Source organism: Ochotona princeps, chromosome 1 (assembly GCF_030435755.1).
Source record: "Ochotona princeps isolate mOchPri1 chromosome 1, mOchPri1.hap1, whole genome shotgun sequence".
NCBI classification, from domain to species: domain Eukaryota; kingdom Metazoa; phylum Chordata; class Mammalia; order Lagomorpha; family Ochotonidae; genus Ochotona; species Ochotona princeps.
The window spans coordinates 52,771,260-52,794,520 of record NC_080832.1 but is presented as its reverse complement, the minus strand read 5'-3'; the positions used below and the strand labels follow the sequence as shown (position 1 = coordinate 52,794,520).

Below are 23,261 nucleotides of genomic sequence, written 5' to 3'. Positions count from 1 at the left end.
ATCCATGGGGTAAGTACTTTCATTATTGTAATTTTCCAGAATACCAAGATGCAGAAAGGTTAATTTATGTAACTAGGGAAAAGAGAAGCCTAATTCCAACCCAGCATGCTTGACCCAGAATCCCCTCCCCAGCTTGCCTCTCCATTCCTCCCTCTGTCCAGGCCAGTCCATCTGCTGTTAGAACTTCAATGCCATTTACAGGTGACCGCTCCGAAGTCTGCAGGTCTGGCTCAGGTTTGACCCTAACACATTCATCTGTTCAGCTGCCTCCTGGACATCTCTGTTCCATCCCAGAGACCGCTTGGCCCTCACTGAGTTCGTTTCACTCCTCCAAAGCTTTGCCTTCCTGCTATATTTCCCATTAATCCATCACCACCTGCCCAGAAACCCAAGTCAAAAAACCCAGGTAAATTATTGACTTCTGTATGTGCAGTTTATGAAGAATGGAATGAAAAAGTAAACTTACTTTGATGGGAAGATCCCTCTGGGTGAATCATCAGATTCTGTTGCAGAATTTAGATGCCCTATATAAACCCACTTTTTCACCCACAGATAGGCCTTAAGTGGACTTGTAAGTCCATTTTAGCCAAAATGATAAAATGTATTAAGAACCTCTGGAGAAGATTGTTTTCCTCTGGACAAAAAGAACCCCTCAAGAAGAAGGCATTAGTGCTCCCGTTTTGATTGGACCAGGGTGCAGGGAAGGTTTTGCTGACAACCCAGATCTGAACTTGAGTCTTTGAGGTGAATTAGAAGTGTCTCCTTCTAGAATTCCCCAGTGGATGATGGGCAGTCTTCTCCAAATGAAGTCATGGATAATGGGAAGTGAGGTAGTCTGTTACTCCTGGCAGCAGGAAAGGAGAAACTTTGGCTCAACAGTAGAAGCTCAGAAAGCATTTCCTAAGGAGAGTGGTCTGAAGGTTGCAATATAAGGAACAAATAGGAGTCAGGTGAAGAAGGAAAGAAGGGGAGGTGAGGGAGATTTTTCCACTACAGCCAGTATGAAGAGAGAGCCTCAATAAGGTTAAGGTGTTTGTTGGGGTTTGGCTCCTTCCTTTGTCTTTTTCTTGGTCCATATTGGATGGACTCCCCTCTTTTCCTAACACCACCCTCCTCCACCTGATTCTTTAATCTGTTCCTTTTCAGTTGCTTTGTAGCATGTACGACACATCAGCAGTGTTGTGTCTTATTGTAAGTGGCTTTGTTTTATGTTGTATGCTGATGTAGAGGCATTTAACTATTCATAAACAATGGAAGTACTATTCTATACTGCTATGTGGGTTCCTATCCCAGCAGTGCTGTAAGCTCTGTTGTCACTCTAGGCTTCAGTCTCCAAAAGGTCAATGTGAAGATGATAGGCCAACTTGGACCCACTTAATATTCCAAGGAGCCTGTTGCTCCTCTTAAACACCGGGGGCCAGTTACATGGCCTCTGGGCTGTGCCACCACCCACCGTGTCACCATGCTTAACCTTGGTCTAATAGGTTATTGGGGCCACTGCTTACAGTTTCATTCAACGGAAGCAATTAGGACATAAAATAAAATTTGAAAACCTAAGAACTTGGGCCCGGCGGCGTGGCCTGGCGGCTAAAGTCCTCGCCTTGAAAGCCCCGGGATCCCATATGGGCACCAGTTCTAGTCCCGGCAGCTCCACTTCCCATCCAGCTCCCTGCTTGTGGCCTGGGAAAGCAGTCAAGGACGGGCCAATGCATTGGGACACTGCACCCACGTGGGAGACCCGGAGGAGGTTCCAGGTTCCCGGCTTTGGATCGGCACGCACCGGCCCATTGCGGCTCACTTGGGGAGTGAATCATCGGACGGAAGATCTTCCTCTCTGTCTCTCCTCCTCTCTGTATATCTGGCTGTAATAAAATGAATAAATCTTTAAAAAAAAAAGAGAGAGAAAAAAAAGAAAACCTATGAACTTGCTATTAACAGAGGAGATGAACTGCAAAGCGGAGGGGCGGCCAGCTGCCTATCACTCACCGTCCCCTGGGACTTGCTTGTTACCGATTGCTTGAACATTGAACTGGGTTCTTCCAGGCAGACACACCTTCTTAAACTATGTTAATAGCACTGATCTGGGATCTGATTACACCTGGTTGTTCTTCCTGGTTCTAGCCAGGAAACTTGAGTGTTTAAGATACTGCCAATGGAAGGTTCTCTGAGGCCCTCGTGGTGACAATGTCATAACTGTCTCCTGTGATAGACACTGCAGCCAGTCTAAGGGCCTAGATGCAGGTCCCCGTTTTATCTGTCACTCTCTTGGTGGCACTACCACTTATACCCCTGACTCTTTGAGAGCATGGAGCTGACACTTTTTCCTCCACATCCTCCCAGGCTCAAGACAGCGCCTCAGCAAGTATTTATTTAAGAAAAAGGATCGATGACCAAATCATCATTTTGAACTAAAGTTTCCTATTGAAAAATAAATTCGAATGGACAGAAATGTTCTCTGCCTTTTAAAAAAAGATTTATTTATTTATTTATTTATTTATTTATTTATTTATTTATTTGAATTGGAAAGTCAGATATACAGAGAAAAGGGGAAAGACAGAGAGGAAGATCTTCCATCCAATCAGTCACTCCCCAAGTGGCCGCAATGGCCAGAGCTGAGCCGATCCGAAGCCAGGAGCCTGGAGCTTCTTCTGGGTCTCCCACATGGGTGCAGGCTTCGGGCTGTCCTCGACTGCTTTCTCAGGCCACAAGCAGGGAACTGGATGGGAAGCGGGGCCTTTAGTCACTAGGCTACCACGCCAAGCCCCTCTGCCTGTCTTAAAAGATAAGAGAAGTATCCATAAAATGGGTAAAATCCCCCAATGAGAAGTTATATTGTAGCTGCACTCAGATGGGAACTTAAACTTGAGTGTTGTGCACTCTGTACGATGTAGATGCTAAATGCCCAAGGCTGAGTATTTAAAATATTTTTTCTAAAGTAGAGTCACAGAGAGAAAGAGAGAGATGTTTCCATCCACTGGTTCACTCCCCACATGGCCACAATGGCCGGAGCTGAGTTTATCTGAAGCCAGGAGCCTCTATGAGATGCTATTGGCACTACAAGTGGCAGTTCTACCTGTGCGTCACCGCACCACCTTTTAAAAATATTTTTAAAGATGTATTTATTTGTTTATTTGAAAGAGTAAGAGAGGAGAAAGAGGGAAGGAGAGATACCCAAATTTCTGTAATTGCAGGTGTCTAGACCAAGCTAATGCCACCAATCCAGAGCCAGGAGCTCCATCAGATCTCATGTGCTGCAGCTGGGACTTGAACCAACACTTTGACATGAGCACAAGCAGACAGCAGCCTAACCTGGTGTACCACAACACCTTCCCCAAAAGGCTAAATTTTGCAAAGGTAGGTAAAATGTAGTATACCATTAGGTGAATTTTAAAAATGAATGGGTCAGGTGGGCAACATTATGGCATAGTAGGCTAAGGTGCCACTTACAACACTAACATCCTGTCTTGAAGCCTGAGTTCCAATCTTGGCTGCTCCACTTCTAATCCAGCTCCCTGCTAATGTGTCTGGGAAAGCATCGAAGGGTGGTCCAAGTGCTTGGGCACCTCTCACATTATGTAGGAGGCCTTGATGGGGTTTCTAGCTTCTGGTTTGTGTATGATTTAGTTCTGGCTGTGGCGGCCATTTGGGATGGCCACCCTCACCCCAAAATGCTATACCTTTTAATACATACATCTTTTAAAAAAAATAGACACTCAAGATCCAGGCAATACCTGCAGTGGAACCATTCCCATCCTTTCTGTACACTGCCTATTTAGGATGCATCACCTCTCTAATCTCTGTGTGTGCTACAGTTGTTATTCCTGAGGAGAAAGCTCCCTCATCCAGATTTCACTTTGTACATGCTGCATGATAAATATTATCCTGTATTGTCCAAGTCCCATAAGGAGGTATTTCTGTAATGCTTTCAGCCAAGTCGAATGGAAAGCAGCACCAAGACCTCCTTGCTGCCAGAGGCTCCACATGATGTGGTTGCCTCCCTGACTTTGCTGAGATCATTCCTGGTCCTGTGGAAGCAACTGGAAGTACTCAAGGAGCACTGGGGCCAACTGCAGCTGCAAGGCGGGGACGTGAACTCCATCTCCCTCTACAAGCAGTTGTCGGAGCTCTATGAGTGAGTATTGCTGGGGCAGAAATCCTCTCGGGGTTGACAGACTCCTTCCCCGCTTGATCGCAAGCAGCTTCAGTCCTTGGGTCTGGATGAGCCCAGCTCCGCTGCATCCAGCGGCAGTCAGCATCATTCGCTATGAACATTCCCTTTCAGGGAAGGGCTGAGCTGTGTTAGTTACAGGGCTGGGGCTGAATACCACAGAGCTGCAAAATTCTCTCTCCGGTGTGGTGGAAGCAAGTGTAGAGTCTGTGAGAGCCATGGGCATAGCAGCCAGAGAGGCTGGACATAGCAGGTACAGTAGGATGCCTGGGATCTGCAGGATGGCAGGACGCTGGCAGCTGCAAAGGCCTTGGCTGCGGATGACCTGGCCTACAGGAAGGACACATAGCTTCTGCCCTGTGCCCATCACCCACCAGCTGGACCCTGCTAGGACTTGAGATCATCAGAACTGTCTGTTTAGTGAAGCGGCCCGAGTCAGTGTCTCTGGGAAGTAAAGAATGAGAAGACTTGGCAATATAGGAAAAGACATTGGCATTTCATATTGACTCACAGAGTGAAGTACCGAGATGGGAGTGTGTCACAGGGGAGAAGGGAGGGAGAGGGAAGGCTGGGAGATTCATCCAGGATAGGAAACAGAAAGCGAAGGAAAAGAATTGTCAGGGCCTCAGGAAGAGGGAAGCAGCATTTGCTAAGACAGAACTGCCATTCTCTGCCCCAGCATGAAAGCCATAGCTAAGCAGATGGGGAAGGAAGATGAATTTGAGGGACTTACCATCAACTGTCGGTCTGTATTTCCCCCTCAAGGAGCCTCAGAAATGGAAATAAAAACTCAGCAGGTATGCAAGAACTATGTTGAATTTGCCTTTGGCAACTAGTTCTGAGGCTCTGTTGTGCCTAGCTTCAGGTCCATCCATTAGTGTTTTTCTCTCAGTGTTAAGGGAAGAGCTGCAAGCCCTTGGACAGGCTGGGAGAGTGAGGACTGAGTGTTTCAAAGCATAGGAAGCTTCTATGAATCCAAGAACCAACACTTTTTTTATCTCAGTTCTCTACATCTAGACATTTGTTATTTCGATTTTCCTTTCATTGGGGTATACTGCCACAAGAAAGATGACAGAAGACATAGCAACTTCTAACTTAAATGCAAGATCCAGTACACAGGACCTACTTGGAAAGGAGATATTTAAAATTGCTCCTTGTAATTGCTCCTCTGAGACAACAAAGAGACAATCTATACACAGTTGCATTTGGTGGGTGTTGATGATGGGCATGGAGGAGCCGTTTTCCACTCTGCTTGACTTTGTCCTCAGATGCAGGCTCTGTGAGACTGAACTGACTGACATGCAGGCAAAGCCCAGGCTGGCTCACAATGCACAGAGGGATACCCACAAAGTGGCAGGAGAGCTAAGCCCTGACTCCTGCCCCCGGAGCGAGGCCATTGCTGGCGCTCCCCAGCACCTGGGTCCCTCCAAAAGGGAGCAACATGGGCTGTGTAAGCACAAAAGGTAGAGTTGAGGCTCGCTGTAATTGGAACAGTCTTCTCTGCGTCCTGGATGGAGTTTTGAGTCTTTGTGTAAAGTCATCCTTGGTATTGCAGTGGAGCTGCAGACCTGAGGGCTTGTTTGATAATAACAGATCGCACAATCCTGGCTGCCATCAGGACCCTGAAGGACAGGAGGCACTTGGGTCACTGAGAACTTGGTCATTTTGCAGACCATGGTGATGAGGGTGGCATGCTGGCTGTCAGGAGGTGGGCCAGGCAGGTATGGGTCTCCATGCAGGTGAATGTACCTGCTTGCAGCACATGGAAGCTCCTGAAAGGAAGTCCCTCTTTTCCCAAGGGTGGGAATGAGTGAGGGACAGACCCAGATCCAAGACCTTCTGCAGAAATTACTGAATATGGACTGTTGAACCTGTGCTTGCTCTAGCTTCAGAAACTTCTGGAAGATTTTGAAATTCACATGATCCAGGAGGTATTAAGAAAAGTTAACAGAGAAATGACACTGGTTTTGTCTGAGAAGTCCAAGAAAGAATGCACTCTCCCTACAGGTAAAGCATATTTATTATTTATTTATTTATTTTCCTCAAGAAAGAACAGGCTATGAAATAGAAAACAAGGTTAAGTCACTTCTTGCAACACTAGAATCCCATTAGAGTCCCAGCTGCTTTGCTTCTGATTCAGATCCATTAATGTGCCTGGGAAAGTGGTGGAGGATGGCCTAGGGACGAAGGCTCCTGTCACCCCTAGGGGAGACTGGTATGGAGTTTCAGGCTCCTAGCCTCAGCCTGGTTCAGCTCTGGCTGTTGTAGCGATATGCAGGGGGTGAAACAATAGATGGAAGGTCTTTCTCTCGCTCACTCACTCTCCTACTTTCTCAGTTGCTCTGCCTTTCAAATAAGAAAAAAGTAAGTATACTTTTAACTCTGCTGATCAACTTGTAACTGAACTAAGTTGCAATAAGGAAATTATATGAAAATTTTGTAATCTATATTGTATATTATATATTTTAAATATATATATAATATGAGGGGCACAAGTTCATAGAAATACATATTATGAAAAAATATATGTGGATTTTAAATATTTTGCACCAAAGAAAACATATCATTAAATTTCTTTTCCCATGACCTTTTTGAAGAATGCTTGCACGTTATAGATGCCAAAATCTTGTAGACATAGACTTAAGATGGGGAGGCCATGACACTGTTTCTTTCTTTTTTTTTTTTTTTTTTTTTTTTTTTTTAAATTTTATTTTAAATTCATTAATTACATTGTATTATGTGACACAGTTTCATAGGTACTGGGATTCTCCCCACCCCTCCCCAAACCCTCCCACCATGGTGGATTCCTCCACCTTGTTGCATAACCACAGTTCAAGTTCAGTTGAGATTCCCCCTTTGCAAGCATATACCAAACATAGAGTCCAGCATCTTATTGTCCAGATAAGTTCAACGGCTTCTTAGGTATACACTCTCTGGTCTGAAGACAGAGCCAGCAGACTATCATCCCGATCAATTAAAAGCTCCAACATACCATCAGCAAAAATTTACATCACCATGGAATTAATTGACATAGTAACGAGTAACCAATATGGTAAAAGTAAATGCGATTTCTTATCCACCTTCTGTGACCACCTCATTGACATTTCAATTTAGGTTTATACACAACATATAACATTCATAACATAACTTGTTATACATAACATCGTGTCATCTTAAATTAAGGCAAACATGTGGTATTTAACCTTTTGGGATTGGCTCATTTCCCTTAGCATTATGGTTTCCAGTTTGGCCCATTTGGCCACAAAGAACTGCATTTTGTTTTGTTTAATAGCTGAGTAGTATTCCATGGAGTAGATGAACCATAGCTTTCTTATCCAATCCTCTGTTGATGGGCATTTTGGTTGCTTCCATGTCTTTGCAATTACTGATTGTGCTGCTATGAGCATAGGAGTGCATGTTGGTTTCTCATAAAACAAGTGTTCTGGATATATTCCTAGGAGTGCTATTGCCGGGTCATACGGTATGTTGTATTTGAGTTGTTTGAATGTTCTCCATACTGATTTCCATAGAGGCTGTACCAGCCTGCAGCCCCACCAGCAGTGGAGTAGGGTTCCCTTTTCCCCGCAACCTCGCCAACAAGTGTTGTTGGTGCTTTTATTCATGTGGGCCAGTCTTACTGGCGTTAGGTGGTACCTCATTGATGTTTTAATTTGGATTTCCCTTATTGCCAGGGAACTTGAGCATTTTTTCATATGTTTATTTGCCATTTGGGTTTGTTCCTTTGTGAAGTGTTTGCCCATTTCCCGTGCCCATTTCTTGAGTGGCTTGTTTGTTTTGACATTTTGGTTGTTTTGTAGCTCTTTGTATATTCTGGAGATCAGCCCTCTATCACCTAAGTCGTGTGCAAAGATCTTCTCCCATTCTGTGGGTTGCCTTTTTACTTTGTTGATTGTTTCTCTAGCTGTACAGAAGCTTCTTAGTTTGATGAGGTCCCAATTGTTTATTTTGGTCTTGATTTCTATTGCATTTGGAGTCTTTTTTAGGAAGTGAGGGCCTACCCCTAAGTGTTCCAGTGTGTTTCCAACATTTTCTTCCAAAAGTTTGAAGGTTTCTGGATGTAGGTTTAAATCTTTTATCCATTTGGATTTGATCTTAGTATATGGTGAGAGATGTGGGTCTATCTTTTTGTTTCTGCAGGCTATCAACCAGTTGTCCCAACAGCATTTATTGAACAGACCTTCCCATTTGCCTGGGTTGTCGTTTGTCTTTTTGTCAAAGATTATTTGGCTGTATTTCTGTGGGTTCCCATCTGGTGTTTCTATTCTGCTCCATTGATCTTCTTCTCTATTTTTGTGCCAGTACCAGGCTGTTTTGATAACCACTGCCCTATAGTATGTCCAGAGGTCCGGAACTGTGATTCCCCCTGCTAACTTCCTGTTCTTGAGAATGGTTCTAGCTATTCGTGGTTTTTTGTGTTTCCAGATGAACCTTTGAATCATTGTTTCCAGGTCTGTGAAGAATGTTTTGGGCAATTTGATTGGGATTGCGTTGAATGTATATATTGCTTTTGGCAGTATAGACATTTTAATGATATTGATTTTACCTATCCAGGAGCATGGGATGTTACTCCATCTTTCTAGATCTTGTTCAATTTCTTTTTTAAGTAGTTTGTAGTTTTCCTCGAATAGGTCTCCTACATTTTTGGTTAGGTTAATTCCCAGATACTTCATGCTTTCCTTTGTTACTTTGAATGGTATCTTGCTGGTTAGATCTTTTTCCAACTTGGGGCTGTTAGCATACACTATGGCTGTTGATTTTTGTTCATTAATTTTGTACCCTGCCACTCTACCAAACTCTCGTATAAGTTCTAGTAGTCTCTGTGTTGAGCCTTTTGGCTCTTCCATATAAAGAATCATGTCATCTGCATATAGTGAAAGCTTGACTTCTTCATTTCCCATTTGGATTCCTTTGATTTCTTTTTCTTGTCTTATGGCCTCAGCGAGTACCTCTAGAACTATGTTGAATAGCAGCGGAGAAAGCGGACATCCCTGTCTTGTTCCAGATCTCAGTGGGAAGGGTTCCAGTTTTTCTCCATTCAGTATGATGCTGGCATTGGGTTTTTCATATATTGCTTTGATTATGTTGTGGATTTTTCCATCTATGCCTACCTTGGTTAGGGTCTTTAGCAGGAAGTTGTGCTGAATTTTGTCGAAAGCTTTTTCTGCATCTATTGATACTATCATGTGATTCTTGTTTTTCAGTTTTTGGATGTGGTGTATCACATTTATGGATTTGCGAATGTTGAACCATCCCTGCATTCCAGGGATGAATCCTACTTGATCTGGATGAATGATCTGTCTGATGATTTTTTGAATTCTGTTGGCTAGGATTTTGTTGAGAATCTTAGCATCAATGTTCATCAAAGAGATAGGTCTGTAGTTTTCTTTCTCTGTAGGATCTCTGCCCGGTTTTGGGATTAAGGTAATGTTGGCTTCATAGAATGAGTTTGGAAGGGTTGCTTCCTTTTCTATTGTTTTGAAGAGTTTGTAGAGGATTGGAGTTAGTTCTGTTCGGAATGTTTTGTAGAATTCTGTAGTGAAGCCATCTGGGCCTGGGCTTTTCTTTGTTGGGAGGTCTTTAATCACTGATTCAATCTCTGCTTCAGTTATGGGTTTGTTCAGGTTGATTGTTGCCTCTGGGCTAAGTTTTGGCAGGTTGTGTGAGTCTAAGAACTTTTCCATTTCTTGGTGGTCTTCTGATTTGTTGGAGTACAGTGCTTTGTAGTAATTTCTGATTATGTTCTTAATGGTTGTAATGTCTGTTGTTATGTTGCCTTTTTCATCTTTGATGCTGTTAATTCTTGCTTTCTCTTGTTTTTTCTTTGTCAGACGGGCCAGCGGGGTGTCTATTTTGTTTATCTTTTCAAAAAACCAGCTTTTTGATTCGTTGATTTTGTGTATGGTTTTTTTTATTTCTATCTGGTTGATTTCCTCCCTTGTTTTGATGATTTCTTGTTTCCTGTTGTGTGTGGGGCTCATCTGCTGCTGCTTTTCCAATTCCTGGAGGTGTGTGGTTAGTTCCTGTATTTGGCGCCTCTCTTGGGCCTTGACATGAGCTCCAATTGCGATGAGTTTACCCCGTAGCACTGCTTTGGCAGTGTCCCACAAGTTTTGGAATGTTGTGTCAGAGTTTTCATTGGTTTCCATAAATTTTTTGATCTCATCTTTAATTTCTTCCCTGACCCATTGTTCGTTTAATAGCATATTGTTCAGCCTCCAAGAGTTTCTATATTTCCTGGGACATTTTGAATTGCTGATTTCCAGTTTCATTCCGTGGTGGTCTGAGAGGGTACATGGTATGATTCCTATCTTTTTGAAGTTATTTAGATTTGCTTTGTGTCCTATCATGTGGTCGATCCTGGAGAAGGTGCCATGCACTGCTGAAAAAAATGTATAATCTGTGGTCTTAGGATAAAAAATTCTATAAATGTCTACCAAGTCTAGTTGTTCTAATGTTTGTACGAGCTCTGTTGTTTCTTTGTTGAGTTTTTGTTTTGTTGATCTGTCTATAGTTGTTAGTGGGGTGTTAAGATCACCCACTATTATTGTGTGTGTATCTATGTCTCCCCTTAAGTCTGTAAGTAGTTGCTTCACGAAGCTAGGCGCATTGGAATTAGGTGCATATATGTTCACGATTGTAATTACTTCTTGATGGATCAGTCCCTTCACCAATATATAATGTCCTTCTCTGTCCTTTTTGATGTCTGTCAGCTTGAAGTCTAGGTCATCTGAGATTAGAACAGCTACGCCAGCCTTTTTTTCTCGTCCATTGGCATGAAATGTCTTTTTCCATCCTTTCACTTTAAATTTCTTACAGGATTTTCTGGTTAGATGTGTCTCTTGTAGACAACATATAGTTGGGTGCTGTTTGATGATCCATTCCGTTAATCTATGCCTTTTGATTGGTGAGTTTAAGCCATTTGTGTTTAGAGATAATATTGAAAGGAATTGGTTTTGGGCTGCCATGAGTGTAAGTATGCAAGTGTGTATTTGCGACTATTAGAGTTCTTGATTGGTTGACTTTTCTTGTATGGATTTTAGTGGGGAGGTCTTCTCATTTGCCATCTTTGATTTTGGTTTGTATTTTTTCTTTCTGGGTTTAGCACCTTCCTGAGGAGATTTTCCAGAGCTGGTTTCGTGTTGATGTATTCTTCGAGTTTCTCTTTACTGTTGAAGTATTTGATTTCATTCTCAAATATAAATGAGAGCTTTGCTGGGTACATTATTCTTGGTTGGCAGTTGTTTTGTTTCAGGATTTGATAGGTTTTACCCCATTCTCTCCTTGCTTGGAGCGTTTCTTCTGATAGGTCGGCTGTGATCCTGATTTCCCTTCCCCTGAAAGTAATCTTATCCTTTTTTCTTACTTGTCTTAGAATGGTTTCCTTGTATTCACTTGAAGGTAGCTTGAGGACCACATGTCTGGGAGACGATTTGTTTGGGTCGTATCTCCTGGGGGTTCTTTGCCCTTCCTGGATTTGTGCTGGATTTATATTTCCAATATTCTGGAAGTTCTCCTGTATTATCTCATTGAGCACCCGTTGCAAGCCTGTCTCCTTTTCCACTCCTTCGGGAAGGCCTATTATTCTAATATTTGATTTTTTGAGGTTGTCTTTCATTTCCTGTATGGACCTATTGGCTTTCTCTAGATTTGTCTCCAACTGTTTGATGAACTGCTGCCTTTCATTCTGATTGTCTTCCAATTCTGATATTCTGTCCTCTGCTGTGTTCATTCTGTTGGTTAGGCTTTCAATTTTGTGCTCTATATCGAGGATTCCCTTTTTGATTTGATTTATTTCTGCAGTGATATGGTTTTCGAATGCCTTAGACTCTTCCCAGCGCTTTTCACTCTCTCTGACGAATTTCATCATTAGCTTCTTAAAGTCCTTATCTGATAGTTCCTCTATGTCTTCATCTTGCATCTCAGATATTGAGATTAGTTTTTGGTTGTATTGGGAGGGAGTGCTTGATCTTTCCTCTGGGTCATTGCTTTTTCTGATACTTCTCCTCATTGTGTTTTTGCTTCTTGTTGTTTTGAGATTTTAGCGGTGATTCAGCTGAGCCGGCTCTGGTTTGGGGTCTCCGGCTGAGCCCAGCAGGGCTTACTGCCTGAGTCACCAGCTGCTTTCAGGGTCTGTAGATCACAGCCCTGAGCTGGGTCAGGAGGCTTTGTGGGCCAGCCCTAGTGCCAGGCCCCTTCCCCTGTGGCTCCCTCTCAAAGGCAGTGCCCTACAGATTCACTCTGCTGAGCCGCGCCTGGGCTTTGGGTCACAAGGCTAATACAGCGGGGGTCTCCGCCTCAGTGCTGAGCCGAGACTCTCCTTCAGGGCTTGAGGTTAGCACAGCAGGGGCTCCTGCTGCTCGGAGTCTAAAATCCCCAACCCCGGCCTGTGCTGGGCTGGAAATCTCCGCGGCCCCAGTGCCAAACTCGGAAGCGCTGCTCCGCTGAGGGCTGCAACACCACAGGCAGGTCTTTCCGAGTGGGCTCCTGCTGGGAAAACCTGTCCGGCCAGTTCAGCTGAGCCCGCTCTGGTCTGGCCTCTCTAGCTGAGCCCAGCTGGGGACTCTGCCCTGAAGAAGCCACTTCCTCAGCTGCACTCTCTCAAGGGTAGAAGCGGATCTCTGAGAGGCACAGAGCCCTTGAGGTGAGATGTGCCCCCACTAGTCTGCTCCTCTGCCCAGGACGTGAGGCCCTGTCGAGCGTTGCCCAGCCTCTGGGGCTCAGGGCGAGTCCAGCAATGGGATCCACTGACTCTCCCACAGCCAGTCCACAGCTCAGAGCCGATACGGGGAATCTCTGAGCCCCAGTCCCACAGCGCCGCTCCTGTTCCCTCTGCACTCTCCCTCAGCCGCTGAGCAGCGGGTAGGCAAGCCTCTGGGAAATCTCCCCTGCTTTTCCTCCACTTCTGCAGGGATGATGCACCCAATGATCAGTCCAGTAGCCTCCTCTGGGGGCTCCTGCCTTCCAGGGGACTGGTGCCCCTGTCGGTGTGGGCGCCTATCCTTCCAGCCGCCTCTGTTTTCCCTGGGGCGGTTGAGCCTCCGCCGCCTTCCCCCTGCCTGGGATCTGACTCACCAGGTTTCTCGCGGCGTGCTGTATTTTCTTTCCTACTTTTTGCGGCTGTTCCTTCACGCTGTGTAGATCTTCTTGCTTTAGTGAACTCCAGTGACCTTCTCGTTCTTCTCCCTACAGTTTCGCACCTCCTGGCCTGTTTCTCTGCTGGATCGGCTCCCCTCCTTCCCTACTCCACCCTACACCAGCTCTCTGCAGTCGGCCAACGACACTGTTTCTTTCACTTGAAATCTACACTCAGGCCCACCTCATGTGACCAGTGTAGAGTCCCAACAGAACTTACATTCTGTGGCCATCGAGTTGAACTTGATAATCATCATAGCATGGAATATGTGCAAAAAGTATGCAGGCTTGGCTAATACCCACTCCCACCCCTTGTCACGCCCTACTCCCCACAGGTTCTACTTTTACCTCTTCCTCAGCTTTCTGGCTTCATGGGCATCCTGAACCTCACCCTCCCTGGCCCTGCTAAGCAATCACTGCTGTCCTCCAGCCCAGGTGAGGACTGGAACACTCAGGGTCAGGTGCATGCCCCTAGCAGCAAGGTCAGGACTCCAGGCAGGCAGCACCATGGTGTGTTCAATGGATGAGTCTTCTGCCTGCCCATGGCTACCTCGACTATCCCAGGACAGAGGTTGTCAGACCCTTGACGCTTGCCTGTCCATGGTGGATTGGAGTGGAGGCTTTTCAAAAGAGATGTCTGATTGTGTCTCAGCCTAACAGCTGGCAAGTCCCAGGCCTTCATGCACTGAGTCTTGGATAGGGCCACTGGGTGCTCACTGGGTGTATGTTCCCATGCCTATGTGTGTGTAACATTAACACAAATTAAAGACACACAGGTTGAGAGAAGGAGAGAGAGAGAGAGATGGTGCTTTAGTGCTGATAACGACACCTTTGCCTTTTGTTTGCACAAGAGGTATTTTGCACCAGGCCCTACAGATTATAATAATCCTGGAGGAAAACCATAACCTTTGAGCCTCAGGACTAAGGAAGTGAAGGACAAAGTCCACAGACGTTGTTAAGTTAATTAGTAACCTGGTACTTGCATCGTCATTTCGTGGTCAACAGCTGAGGGCTGTCAACTGGGCTTAGTGGGAAATGCTATGCAGACAGAAGACAGGCCACTGTTCAGCTGGGGAGCTCTCCCTGTTACCCTGAGGATGGCTGGGCTCCAGGGACTGGCCACTTAGCAAGGCACAAAGCACCCATTGTCTGTACTATGTGGAGTCCAGCCACAGGCACGAGGCAAGTGTGACCATCTGGGCTTCTCAGGGCTAGAGTGCTGAGGTGATACCCAACTGGGGGTGGGGCAGGAGGCTGCCTCAGCAGGGCACCCTTGCTAAGGGCGATGGGGGTTGGGCCCAAGGCAGGGTTGTTACTGGCATGGTTAGGTCAATCATTCCAGCTTGCTTTGGTTACAGTATTCTGTCCAAGCCTAAACCCAAGTTTGGATTTTATAACTTAGGAGACTTAAAAAAATGCATCTATTTGAAAAGAGCAAGTGATAGATAGATCTTCCATCACCCGGTTCAGTCCCTGCATGGTCACAATCAGTAACCTAGAACTCCATTCGAATCTTCCACATGGGTGCAGGGATCCAACCACTTGGGCTGTCATCATCATCTTCCCAGGTGTATTTGCAAGAAGCTGGATTGAAAGCGAAGCAGCTGGGACTTGAACCGACATTGCTGATTAGGGATGCTGGCTTCGCAAGCAGAAGCCTAATTTGCTGTACCACAATGCCAGCCACTTATGAGACTTTTAAAAGAAATGCCACTTTAGAGGGGCAGGGCATGCTGTTGGTATTGCATTTTTGTGCTCCGGGTCTGTCATGTGTGAGTCTATGCAGAGCCCTGGGATTCCTGCTCTACTTGGCTCCCAGTGCCAGGGACTGGGTGCCCACTGATACCCTCCATAACTTTGGGCCCATCTCATGCATTTTTGCCCTTTCAAGATGTCTGTGGGCTGGATTCCCTCAAAGGAGCCAAGGAAACCTTTGAGCCCTCCATCCATTCTGTGCCCATCTCCGCAGCAAAAAGGGACTGTGGTGCTTGGAGCGTCTATTTTTGTTCAGAGCATCCCCTTCGTGGTCAGGGTTAGTGAGAGGACTGGAAGCTTCCCCAGGGGTCATTGGGAAAGAGGAATGTTAGGAACCAGGAGGTTAGTAGAGGCTTTTGACCTCCTCAAGGTCTCCTCTGTCTTCCGGCCAACCCAGCTGCCATAAAGGAGACTTCTGGAGTCTTCTGTCCCTCAATTTCCTTCCCTCCTACTGTCTTGTACTGGGGCCTAGTCAATGCCAATGGTTTCTGAATGGGTTTCCAGGTTGTCACCAAGCCACCAAAGCCGTGGCATGCAGACTTGGCTCCAGGGTGAGAGCCATAGAAGATAAACTTGAGTTATGTTAGGAAATGGGCTCCATTGGCTCAAAAATCCTCTGCCAGCTTCTAACTTTGTCAACATTGTCACAGCAGTGACTCTGAATTGGCTTGCAAGTGTTCTCTGAGCAATAACAAGACCAACAATTTCCAAAGGGAAATATGTACATCTGGGGAGGGTGAAAAGAAAACATTCAAACTCCCACATAGATGACGGCTACACAGAATGAGGCCCACATCACACTCCATATCAAGGTGGCCAGAAATGAAGAAGAAACTAGTAGAAATGACACTTCTGATACTGGCACATGCTTATCCCCACCCACATTATGTGGTTAAGACAGGAAGTATAATCGGGCCTGGTGTGATTGCTCAGGGACGAAATCCTTGCCTTGCATGTGCTGGGATCCTGAATGGTTTATATCCTGGCAGATCTACATTCCATCCAACTCCTTGCCTATGGCCTGGAAAAGCAACAGAGGATAACCCAAAGCCTTAGGACTCTGCACCTGAGTGGGAGACTTGGAAGAAGCTCCTGGCTCCTGGCTTCCTTCAGGGTCATTCTGGGCTGTTGTAGCCATTTGGGAGTGAACCAGCTAATGGAAGATCTCACTCTCTCCGTCAGATCTCTCTCTCTCTCTCTCTCTCTCTCTCTCTCTCTCTCTGTCCCTCCCTCCCCTTCTCTCAGCTAGCCCTTCTTCAGAAGTGTGCTGTGGAATACAAGCTCGGGGAGATATTGATGGATTCTATCTTCCAGCTACACTCTGGGTTGCCCCCTGCTTTCTGCTGCTTTGGTAACACTAGCTTGACCATGCACTAATTCCAGTTTCTAATTTGTTTCTATTTGCCTAACCTTGTTGATCCTTATTTGCTCCAAACCTGCTTGTACTGGTTTTAAGGTCACTGAGTTTGCAATGATTTAATTAAAAATGGCACACACCAGTGAAATAGGAATACAGCTAGAAAGAGATCTGATGGGCCTGTAAATCTAAGCTGAGAAGGCCACCACTGTGGCAAAGTGAATTAACCTGCTTCCTGCCATACCAACAGTCCATATGGGCACTGGTTCAAGTCCCTGCTGTTCTACTTCTGATCCAGTTCCCTGCTGAAGTATCTAGGAGAGCAGCAGAGGACGGCCCAAGTCCTTGGGCCAACATACCCACACGGGAGACCCAGAACCAGCTCCTGGTTCCTGGTTTTGGCCTGCCCCAGCTCTGGCTGTTGTGGCCAGTCAGGGAGTGAACCAACAAATAGAAGATTCTGTGTGTGTGTATCTTTTTACCTCTCTCTGTAACTTTGTCTTTCAAATAAAGACAAAATAAATATTTTTTAAAAACCAACAAAATAATAAACTAGTTGCCTTTGTTCAAAAAAAAAAAAAACCCTAGAATGCACAACTGCAAGAGTGCAAACCATGAATTTGGGGAGATGATTAGCTCCCATGTAAGCTCCTTGACTATAACAAATGCCCCATTCTGGTGGTGATGTTGACAGAGGAGACCCTGTGTATGAGTCCCAGTGGTTTCAGGACATTCTCTACTTTGCTCCCCCAGTATTGCTGTGAACCTAACACTACTGTAAAAAATTTTTTTTAATGTTTAAAAATAAAGCTATGGAAAAACTCAATAAGAGGCAAATTGTCTAGAAAAAAATTGCTAAATTGTGTATGAAAAAGATAATTTTGAAAAGATTGGATAAAATTGAAAAAAAAAGAAATCGTGATTTTGGGTTTTCATGTTCCTTAAATTCTCTCTAAAAACAAACACAACTAGAATTGGTTGTGCATGCACACCACATCATGGTTTATGAAAAATGGTCCACACTTCTGTCAGCAGATACATCCAAAGAAAACACGATTGGCAAGTGTCTGGAAAATTGTGTGCTTTGACATTAAGTAAAATGGTTAAGATAATACAGGTCACTTACAGAGCATTCTCTAGTTTAACTGACTTTTTTTTTCTTTGTTTATTTTTATTGGAAAGTCAAATATACAGAGAGGAGGAGAGACAGAGGAAGATCTTTCATCCGATGGTTCACTACCCAAGCAGCTGCAATGGCTGGAGCTGAGCTGATCTGAAGCCAGAAGCAAGGCAAGGACTTCAGCCACTAGGCTACCATGCCAGGCCCTAATTTAACTGACTTTTTGGGCTCATAAACTAAATCTCAGTCTTGATAGGCTTGGGAGAATTTTTATAATGCATTTTTAGGTGTAATGGAGGTTTAATATTTTTTTAAAGAAAAGTTTATTTTACTTATTTGAAAGACAGAGTTACACAGACAGGAAGAAGGAGAGAACTCTATCCACTGGTTCACTTCCCAAATGACTGCAATTGGCTGGGGGCTGGCCTAGACTGAAACCAGAAGCCTGGAACTGCATCTGTTTCCCACATGGATGCGGGGGCCCAAGCCCTGGGACCATCCTCTACTGCCTTCCTAGGTATATTAGCAGGGAACTGGATCAGAAGTGGAGCAGACAGGACTCAAACTGGTGCTGCATGGGATAGCAGTATCACAGTGGGTAACAACTTGCTGTACCACAACACTGCCCCCTCGAGAAAGGTTTGGTTTTTGTAAAAATTGGTTTGGCCAGCTTAGGCAGGTAACATTTAGAATCTCCCTGAGGCGAACTTTGGAGCTGTAACTTACTGTGTATGATGTATTTCCAAGGTGAAAAGAATAGGTCATGTTTTTCACATTCATTTGACTACACAACCCCTTGCTCCCTTGGGGGGGAATATTTATTATGAACTCAGGAAACTCGTGTCTTGGGGAGGCATTTGAAAACCCAGGAGTGCAAGACACTGACGTGCACTGGTTGAGATTCTGGTTGCTGTGGTGAGCAACCTTGATTGGCAGTTGGCTGCCTTCAGGTTTCAGTTCTGCTGTGGCTTGGAACCCAGAGACCACTCTGGCACGGACAGCAAGTGCTTGTTAGGGAAATGAGATGTTACCCAGCCCAGAGATCCTTCCTAGACGGAGGAGGTTGGATTGGGGGCGGGCTGCTCATGGGAGAAGGGAGGAAAAGTCAAGTGGCCTGCAAACCGTGAGGGTGAGAGCAGAATCCTCAGGCAACCTCCAGTGTGCTGCCTGCCCCTTGTTTCCAACAAAACCACAGCTTCACCTTAAAGGGGCGACAGCCACCACCTGCTCCCACCCTGCCTACACACACACACACCAGCCACATTAAGGGACAACTGATAATCCCATTCTCCCAGGCTCTCCCAGCTGCTGCCTGCAGATGCACCTGTCTGCACCTGAGCCAGTGAGGAATCTGCCCAGTGCTCTGATGAAACATTTTCCCTTTTGGCTGGGCCTGGAGCTAACCCCCAAACTGGATCTGGGGAATATTGCCAGGTGATGGGCCCCACGCTGGAGATATGTGACAGACGTGGGCCTCATCAGGCCCCTCTGTGAGTCAGACACCAGCTCTCATCGAGCCCTGGGAAAGGTATGAGGCTTCCTCTCCAGAAAACTGCCTGTGGGAGTTTGTAAGATTAAACATCTGAAGAAGTGTGGGCTTCTGGCTGCTTTTCCCCTTCACCCAGCTGTGACAGTGGCTGTGGGTCTTCCCACATTCATTTCCTAAACAGAAAACAAAACCAGACTCATGGGTCTATTACAAAAAGCAACCAATCCTACAAATGTGGAGTCTCCAATGCTCAAAGCCAGCAGATGTAACTGAAATGTGCCTACGATGTGGCTCCAGCTCTGTCATAGCCACGTGGCTAGGCTGTCGGTGCCTCGGCTTCATCTTGTGTGCTTGCTGAGTGTCCGCTCAAAATACCTGAGCACACTGAGTAGGAAATCTCTCCAAAATGAGAAGCTGCTGGGATGGGGAGTCAGCTAGCAGGTGTTCTGGCTTTTGGCCAACTGCCCCATTGCAGGAGAGGGAGCTAGATGGGGCTTGACTCCTACTTCCCCGGCCATAGCACTCTGCTTTTCAAGACTTTCCTGGGGAGTAAGCCTGATTCACCCAGTTCTTCCCAATGCGATGTACACTTTCACATGCTTCAGCTCTTCCGTGCTGCAAACAGGGAGTACCTACAACAGTGCACTGTTCTGCATGGCCACGTTGTTTTTGATTTTAGTAAATAATAAGTAAAAAATTAAAAATACTGCTTATTCATTTATTTGAAAGGCAACAAAAATTTGGAATCCATGCAAAAACTTTGTGAAAATTATGTACCATGAAAACAAGATGCATGGATTTCCAAATAAAATAGACTTTTAATTCCAATGTTTTCAGACAAAACACATACATCCATTTTTGTATACAACGTATAATATTGCCACCATGGACTCTTGCCCACTGTTTTGCCACCTATCTGTAGCCACTTTTATGTATTAGTTGCATGTATGAATATGGAAAGATTTTACTTGTTACATATATTATTTATGCATATAGTAATTCATTCATTTAGTAACTGCTAAGCACCTGCTATGTCAGGTGACTATCTTTAGCAGGTGATAAATAATGGGCACTTAACATAAATAGGAAAAAAACGGAGTAAGGAGGTTGATGTGGCACACACCACAGTTTTAATTAGGGTGAGGAGGTTAAGTCAGAGTTAGCAGTGTTTCCAGCAAAGGTTTGAAGAAGATGAGAGATTTAGCTGTGAGGCCATATGGAGAAAGGGTACTCTAGAAAGAATAAGAGCCTGTCTAAAGGCCATGAGCAGATAGCATGCCTGCCGTGTCTAAGAAACAGCAAAGACTCAGGTGCAGCTGGTAGAGAAAGAGTGTGGGGAAGGGTAGAACATGAGGTCAGGGAGAGTGGGGTGGGGGGAGAACAGATCACGCAAGGCACTGAAAGCAATGGGGAGCCCAGTCTAGACAGAGTGACATTTTCTGGCTGCTGGGTTGAGAGCGGGCCCTGAGCGAAGACGGGAGCAAGGATGGACAGGATGTTTGGAGGCTGTACAGTGATCCGAGTAAAGAGAGATGGTGACATAGACAAGATTAGCAGCAGAAGAAGCAATCATTGGCCAGCTTCCAGGTGTATTGTGAAGGAGGCACTAAAGGTTGGGTGTTGGAGAAGAGAAGAATCAAGATATAGATTTATATATGTGTGTGTATGTATGTATATGTATATATACACACACATATACTTTATATGTGTGTGTATATATATATACATATGTATATATATATATATATATATTTTTTTTTTTTTTTTTTTTTACCTGCACCAGTAGGAGAAGAAAACTCCCATCAGCTGAGATGGATGGCCTGTAGGTAAAGCCAGTTGCAATGCAGGGGGTTGGGAGGAGGCAGAAAGTGGCCCTTTGATTATGCACGGGTAAAGACTTACATGCCATCTAGACATCTGAGAGATGTGGTCAGCACACAAATGGTATGAAAGGGCTCCAAAGAGTTCATGAAAGATGCATGTTACCAAAAAGACTTCAAAAAGATTCCAACTTTTTTTGTACCTGAATAAGCTAGTGTTTTAGTTCCCCCTTTCCATGAACATTTCAAAGTCCCCTTGTGTCTAACTGTGACAGGAAGGGAAGTGAGGGAAGAGAATAGACAGAACCAAGGAGGTGGGGCAAGAACTGAGTTCTGGGACAGTCTGATGACAAAAGCTAGGGGAGGGGCACGGGGAACCAGCAGAAGAGACCCAGAAGAAGCAGACACTGAGGTGGGAGGACAACCAGGACATGGTGATGTCTCAAGTCTACTGGAGGAAGTGACAAATGAACGTGAAATGCTGTTAGCAAGTATAACTACTTGCAGTCATCATGTGGAAATTGCTGGTATTTATGACAAAACTCACTTCAGTAGAGTGGAGGGGGTGAATACAAGGTGGAATCAGAGTGTTCCTGAGCCAGCATTCCACTTGAGCTCTGTTCCCGCCTCAGCTGCTCTACCTTCAATCCTTATTCCTAGCTAGTACACCTGAGAAAGCAGAAGATGACCCAAGTATTTGGGTCCTGGCTACCCATGCGGGAGCTTCATCTCAGATGAAGCTCCAAGGCTGTTGGCATGGCCTTGTGCGAATGGTTGTAGCCATTTATGGAATGAACCAAATGATGGAAGATGTCTCTTCTCTCAGTCTCTGCCTCTCTGTGACTCTGCCTTTCGAATAATATAAATAAATCAATCTCTTTTTAAAAATAAAAGAAGGAATCTGAGAAGTTGAAGGCAGTGTAAATGTAGATGTCTCTTCCTGGGAGTTGAGCTTTTAAAAAATGAAAACTCCTGAGGCCACAGGTGGTGGGGGAGGGGGTTCTGAGGAAAACACCAGGTGCATTGTGAAAGCCTTAGGTGTATATGAAACTGCACCACAAAATTCAAAAATTCAAAATAAAAACATTACAACAACAACAAAAAAGAAAGCCTTAGGTAAGAATAATGACATCGAAGAAAGAGGAAGTTTTGGAGCCATGACCCTGAGTGGACTTAAGAGAGAGCCTCCCTCTTGACCATATTTGTATAAGATGTATCATTGAATACCCACTGTTTTCTCCCTTGTCTCTTTTATACTTAGCAACCGATGGCTTTTTTCCTACCAGCAGTTGGAGGAATCCTTCTCTTTCTCCCAGCTGCATGCTCTTGTGCTGGTTATATGGTCAGTTGCTAAGCAGCGGACACATAGCTGTTGCTGCCATAAGTAAAGTTACAGATAACTCTTTCCCCTATGTCTGCTGTGTTTTGCTCTGTCTTTGTTTTGAGTTAAAAATTCACGGGCCACCTCTCAGTTCTTAACATTTATTAAAAAAAATTTTTTTAATATATTTGAAAGGTAGAGTGGGGCCCGACACGGTTGCCTAGAGGCTAAAGTCCTCCCTTTGAATGCGCCGGAATCCCATATGGGTGCTGGTTCTAATCCCAGCAGCTCCACTTCCCATCTAGCTCCCTGCTTGTGGCCTGGGAAAGCAGTCGAGGACGGCCCAAAGTCTTGGGACCCTGCACCCACGTGGGAGACCTGGAGGAAGTTCCTGGCGCCTGGCTTCAGATCAACTCAGCACCGGCCATTGCAGTCAGCTGGAGAGTGAATCATTGGAATGAAGATCTTCCTCTCTGTTTCTCCTCCTTGCTCCGACCAGCAGAGACAGTAACATGGACGGGGAGAGGGTCTGGGGATGAAGCACCAACAGGGGACCAGTGATGGTAGAAGTTTCTGGGAAGTCTCCCTTTATTGCTCCTTCACCTCTCCTTATATACTCTCCCCCCACACACACACATTCTCATTTAGCCAGGAAATTGGATACTGCTGAGTCCAATTAGTCTAGGTATTTTTAGCCACAAGCCCAGTTCCTGCTCCTGCCCAGCCCAAGGAGAACTAATCAACTCCTTAGCCCACAACACCTCCTCTCTGTATATCTGACTTTGAAATAAAAATAAATAATAATTCTTTAAAAAAGAAAGGCACAGTGATAGAGAGAGATCTGCCATGCATTGATTCACGTCGTACTTTGGCCAGATCTTAGCCAAACTGAAACCAGGAGCTGCTTCTGAAACTCCCACATGCATGTAAACTTGAACCATCCTCCACCTTTTTCCAGGTGTATCAGCAGGGAGCTGGATTGGAAGTGGAGCAGCCAGAACACAGACCAGCACCCGCGCGGGATGCCAGCCCTGTAAGCGGTGGCTGTCGGTTTCACCCCCGTGTCAGCTCCTATTAA

General features: G+C 45.2%; 1 protein-coding gene across 1 annotated transcript in view; it reads left to right on the top strand.

The window, feature by feature from the left end:
• The window catches only part of CCDC162P (coiled-coil domain containing 162), a 181,281-nt gene that overhangs the window by 119,618 nt on the left and 38,402 nt on the right, over positions 1 to 23,261 (top strand). The window contains 3 exon segments of the mRNA XM_058669314.1: positions 3,922 to 4,132; positions 4,827 to 4,965; positions 6,055 to 6,175. Coding sequence (XP_058525297.1) covers positions 3,922 to 4,132; positions 4,827 to 4,965; positions 6,055 to 6,175 — 471 coding nt within the window.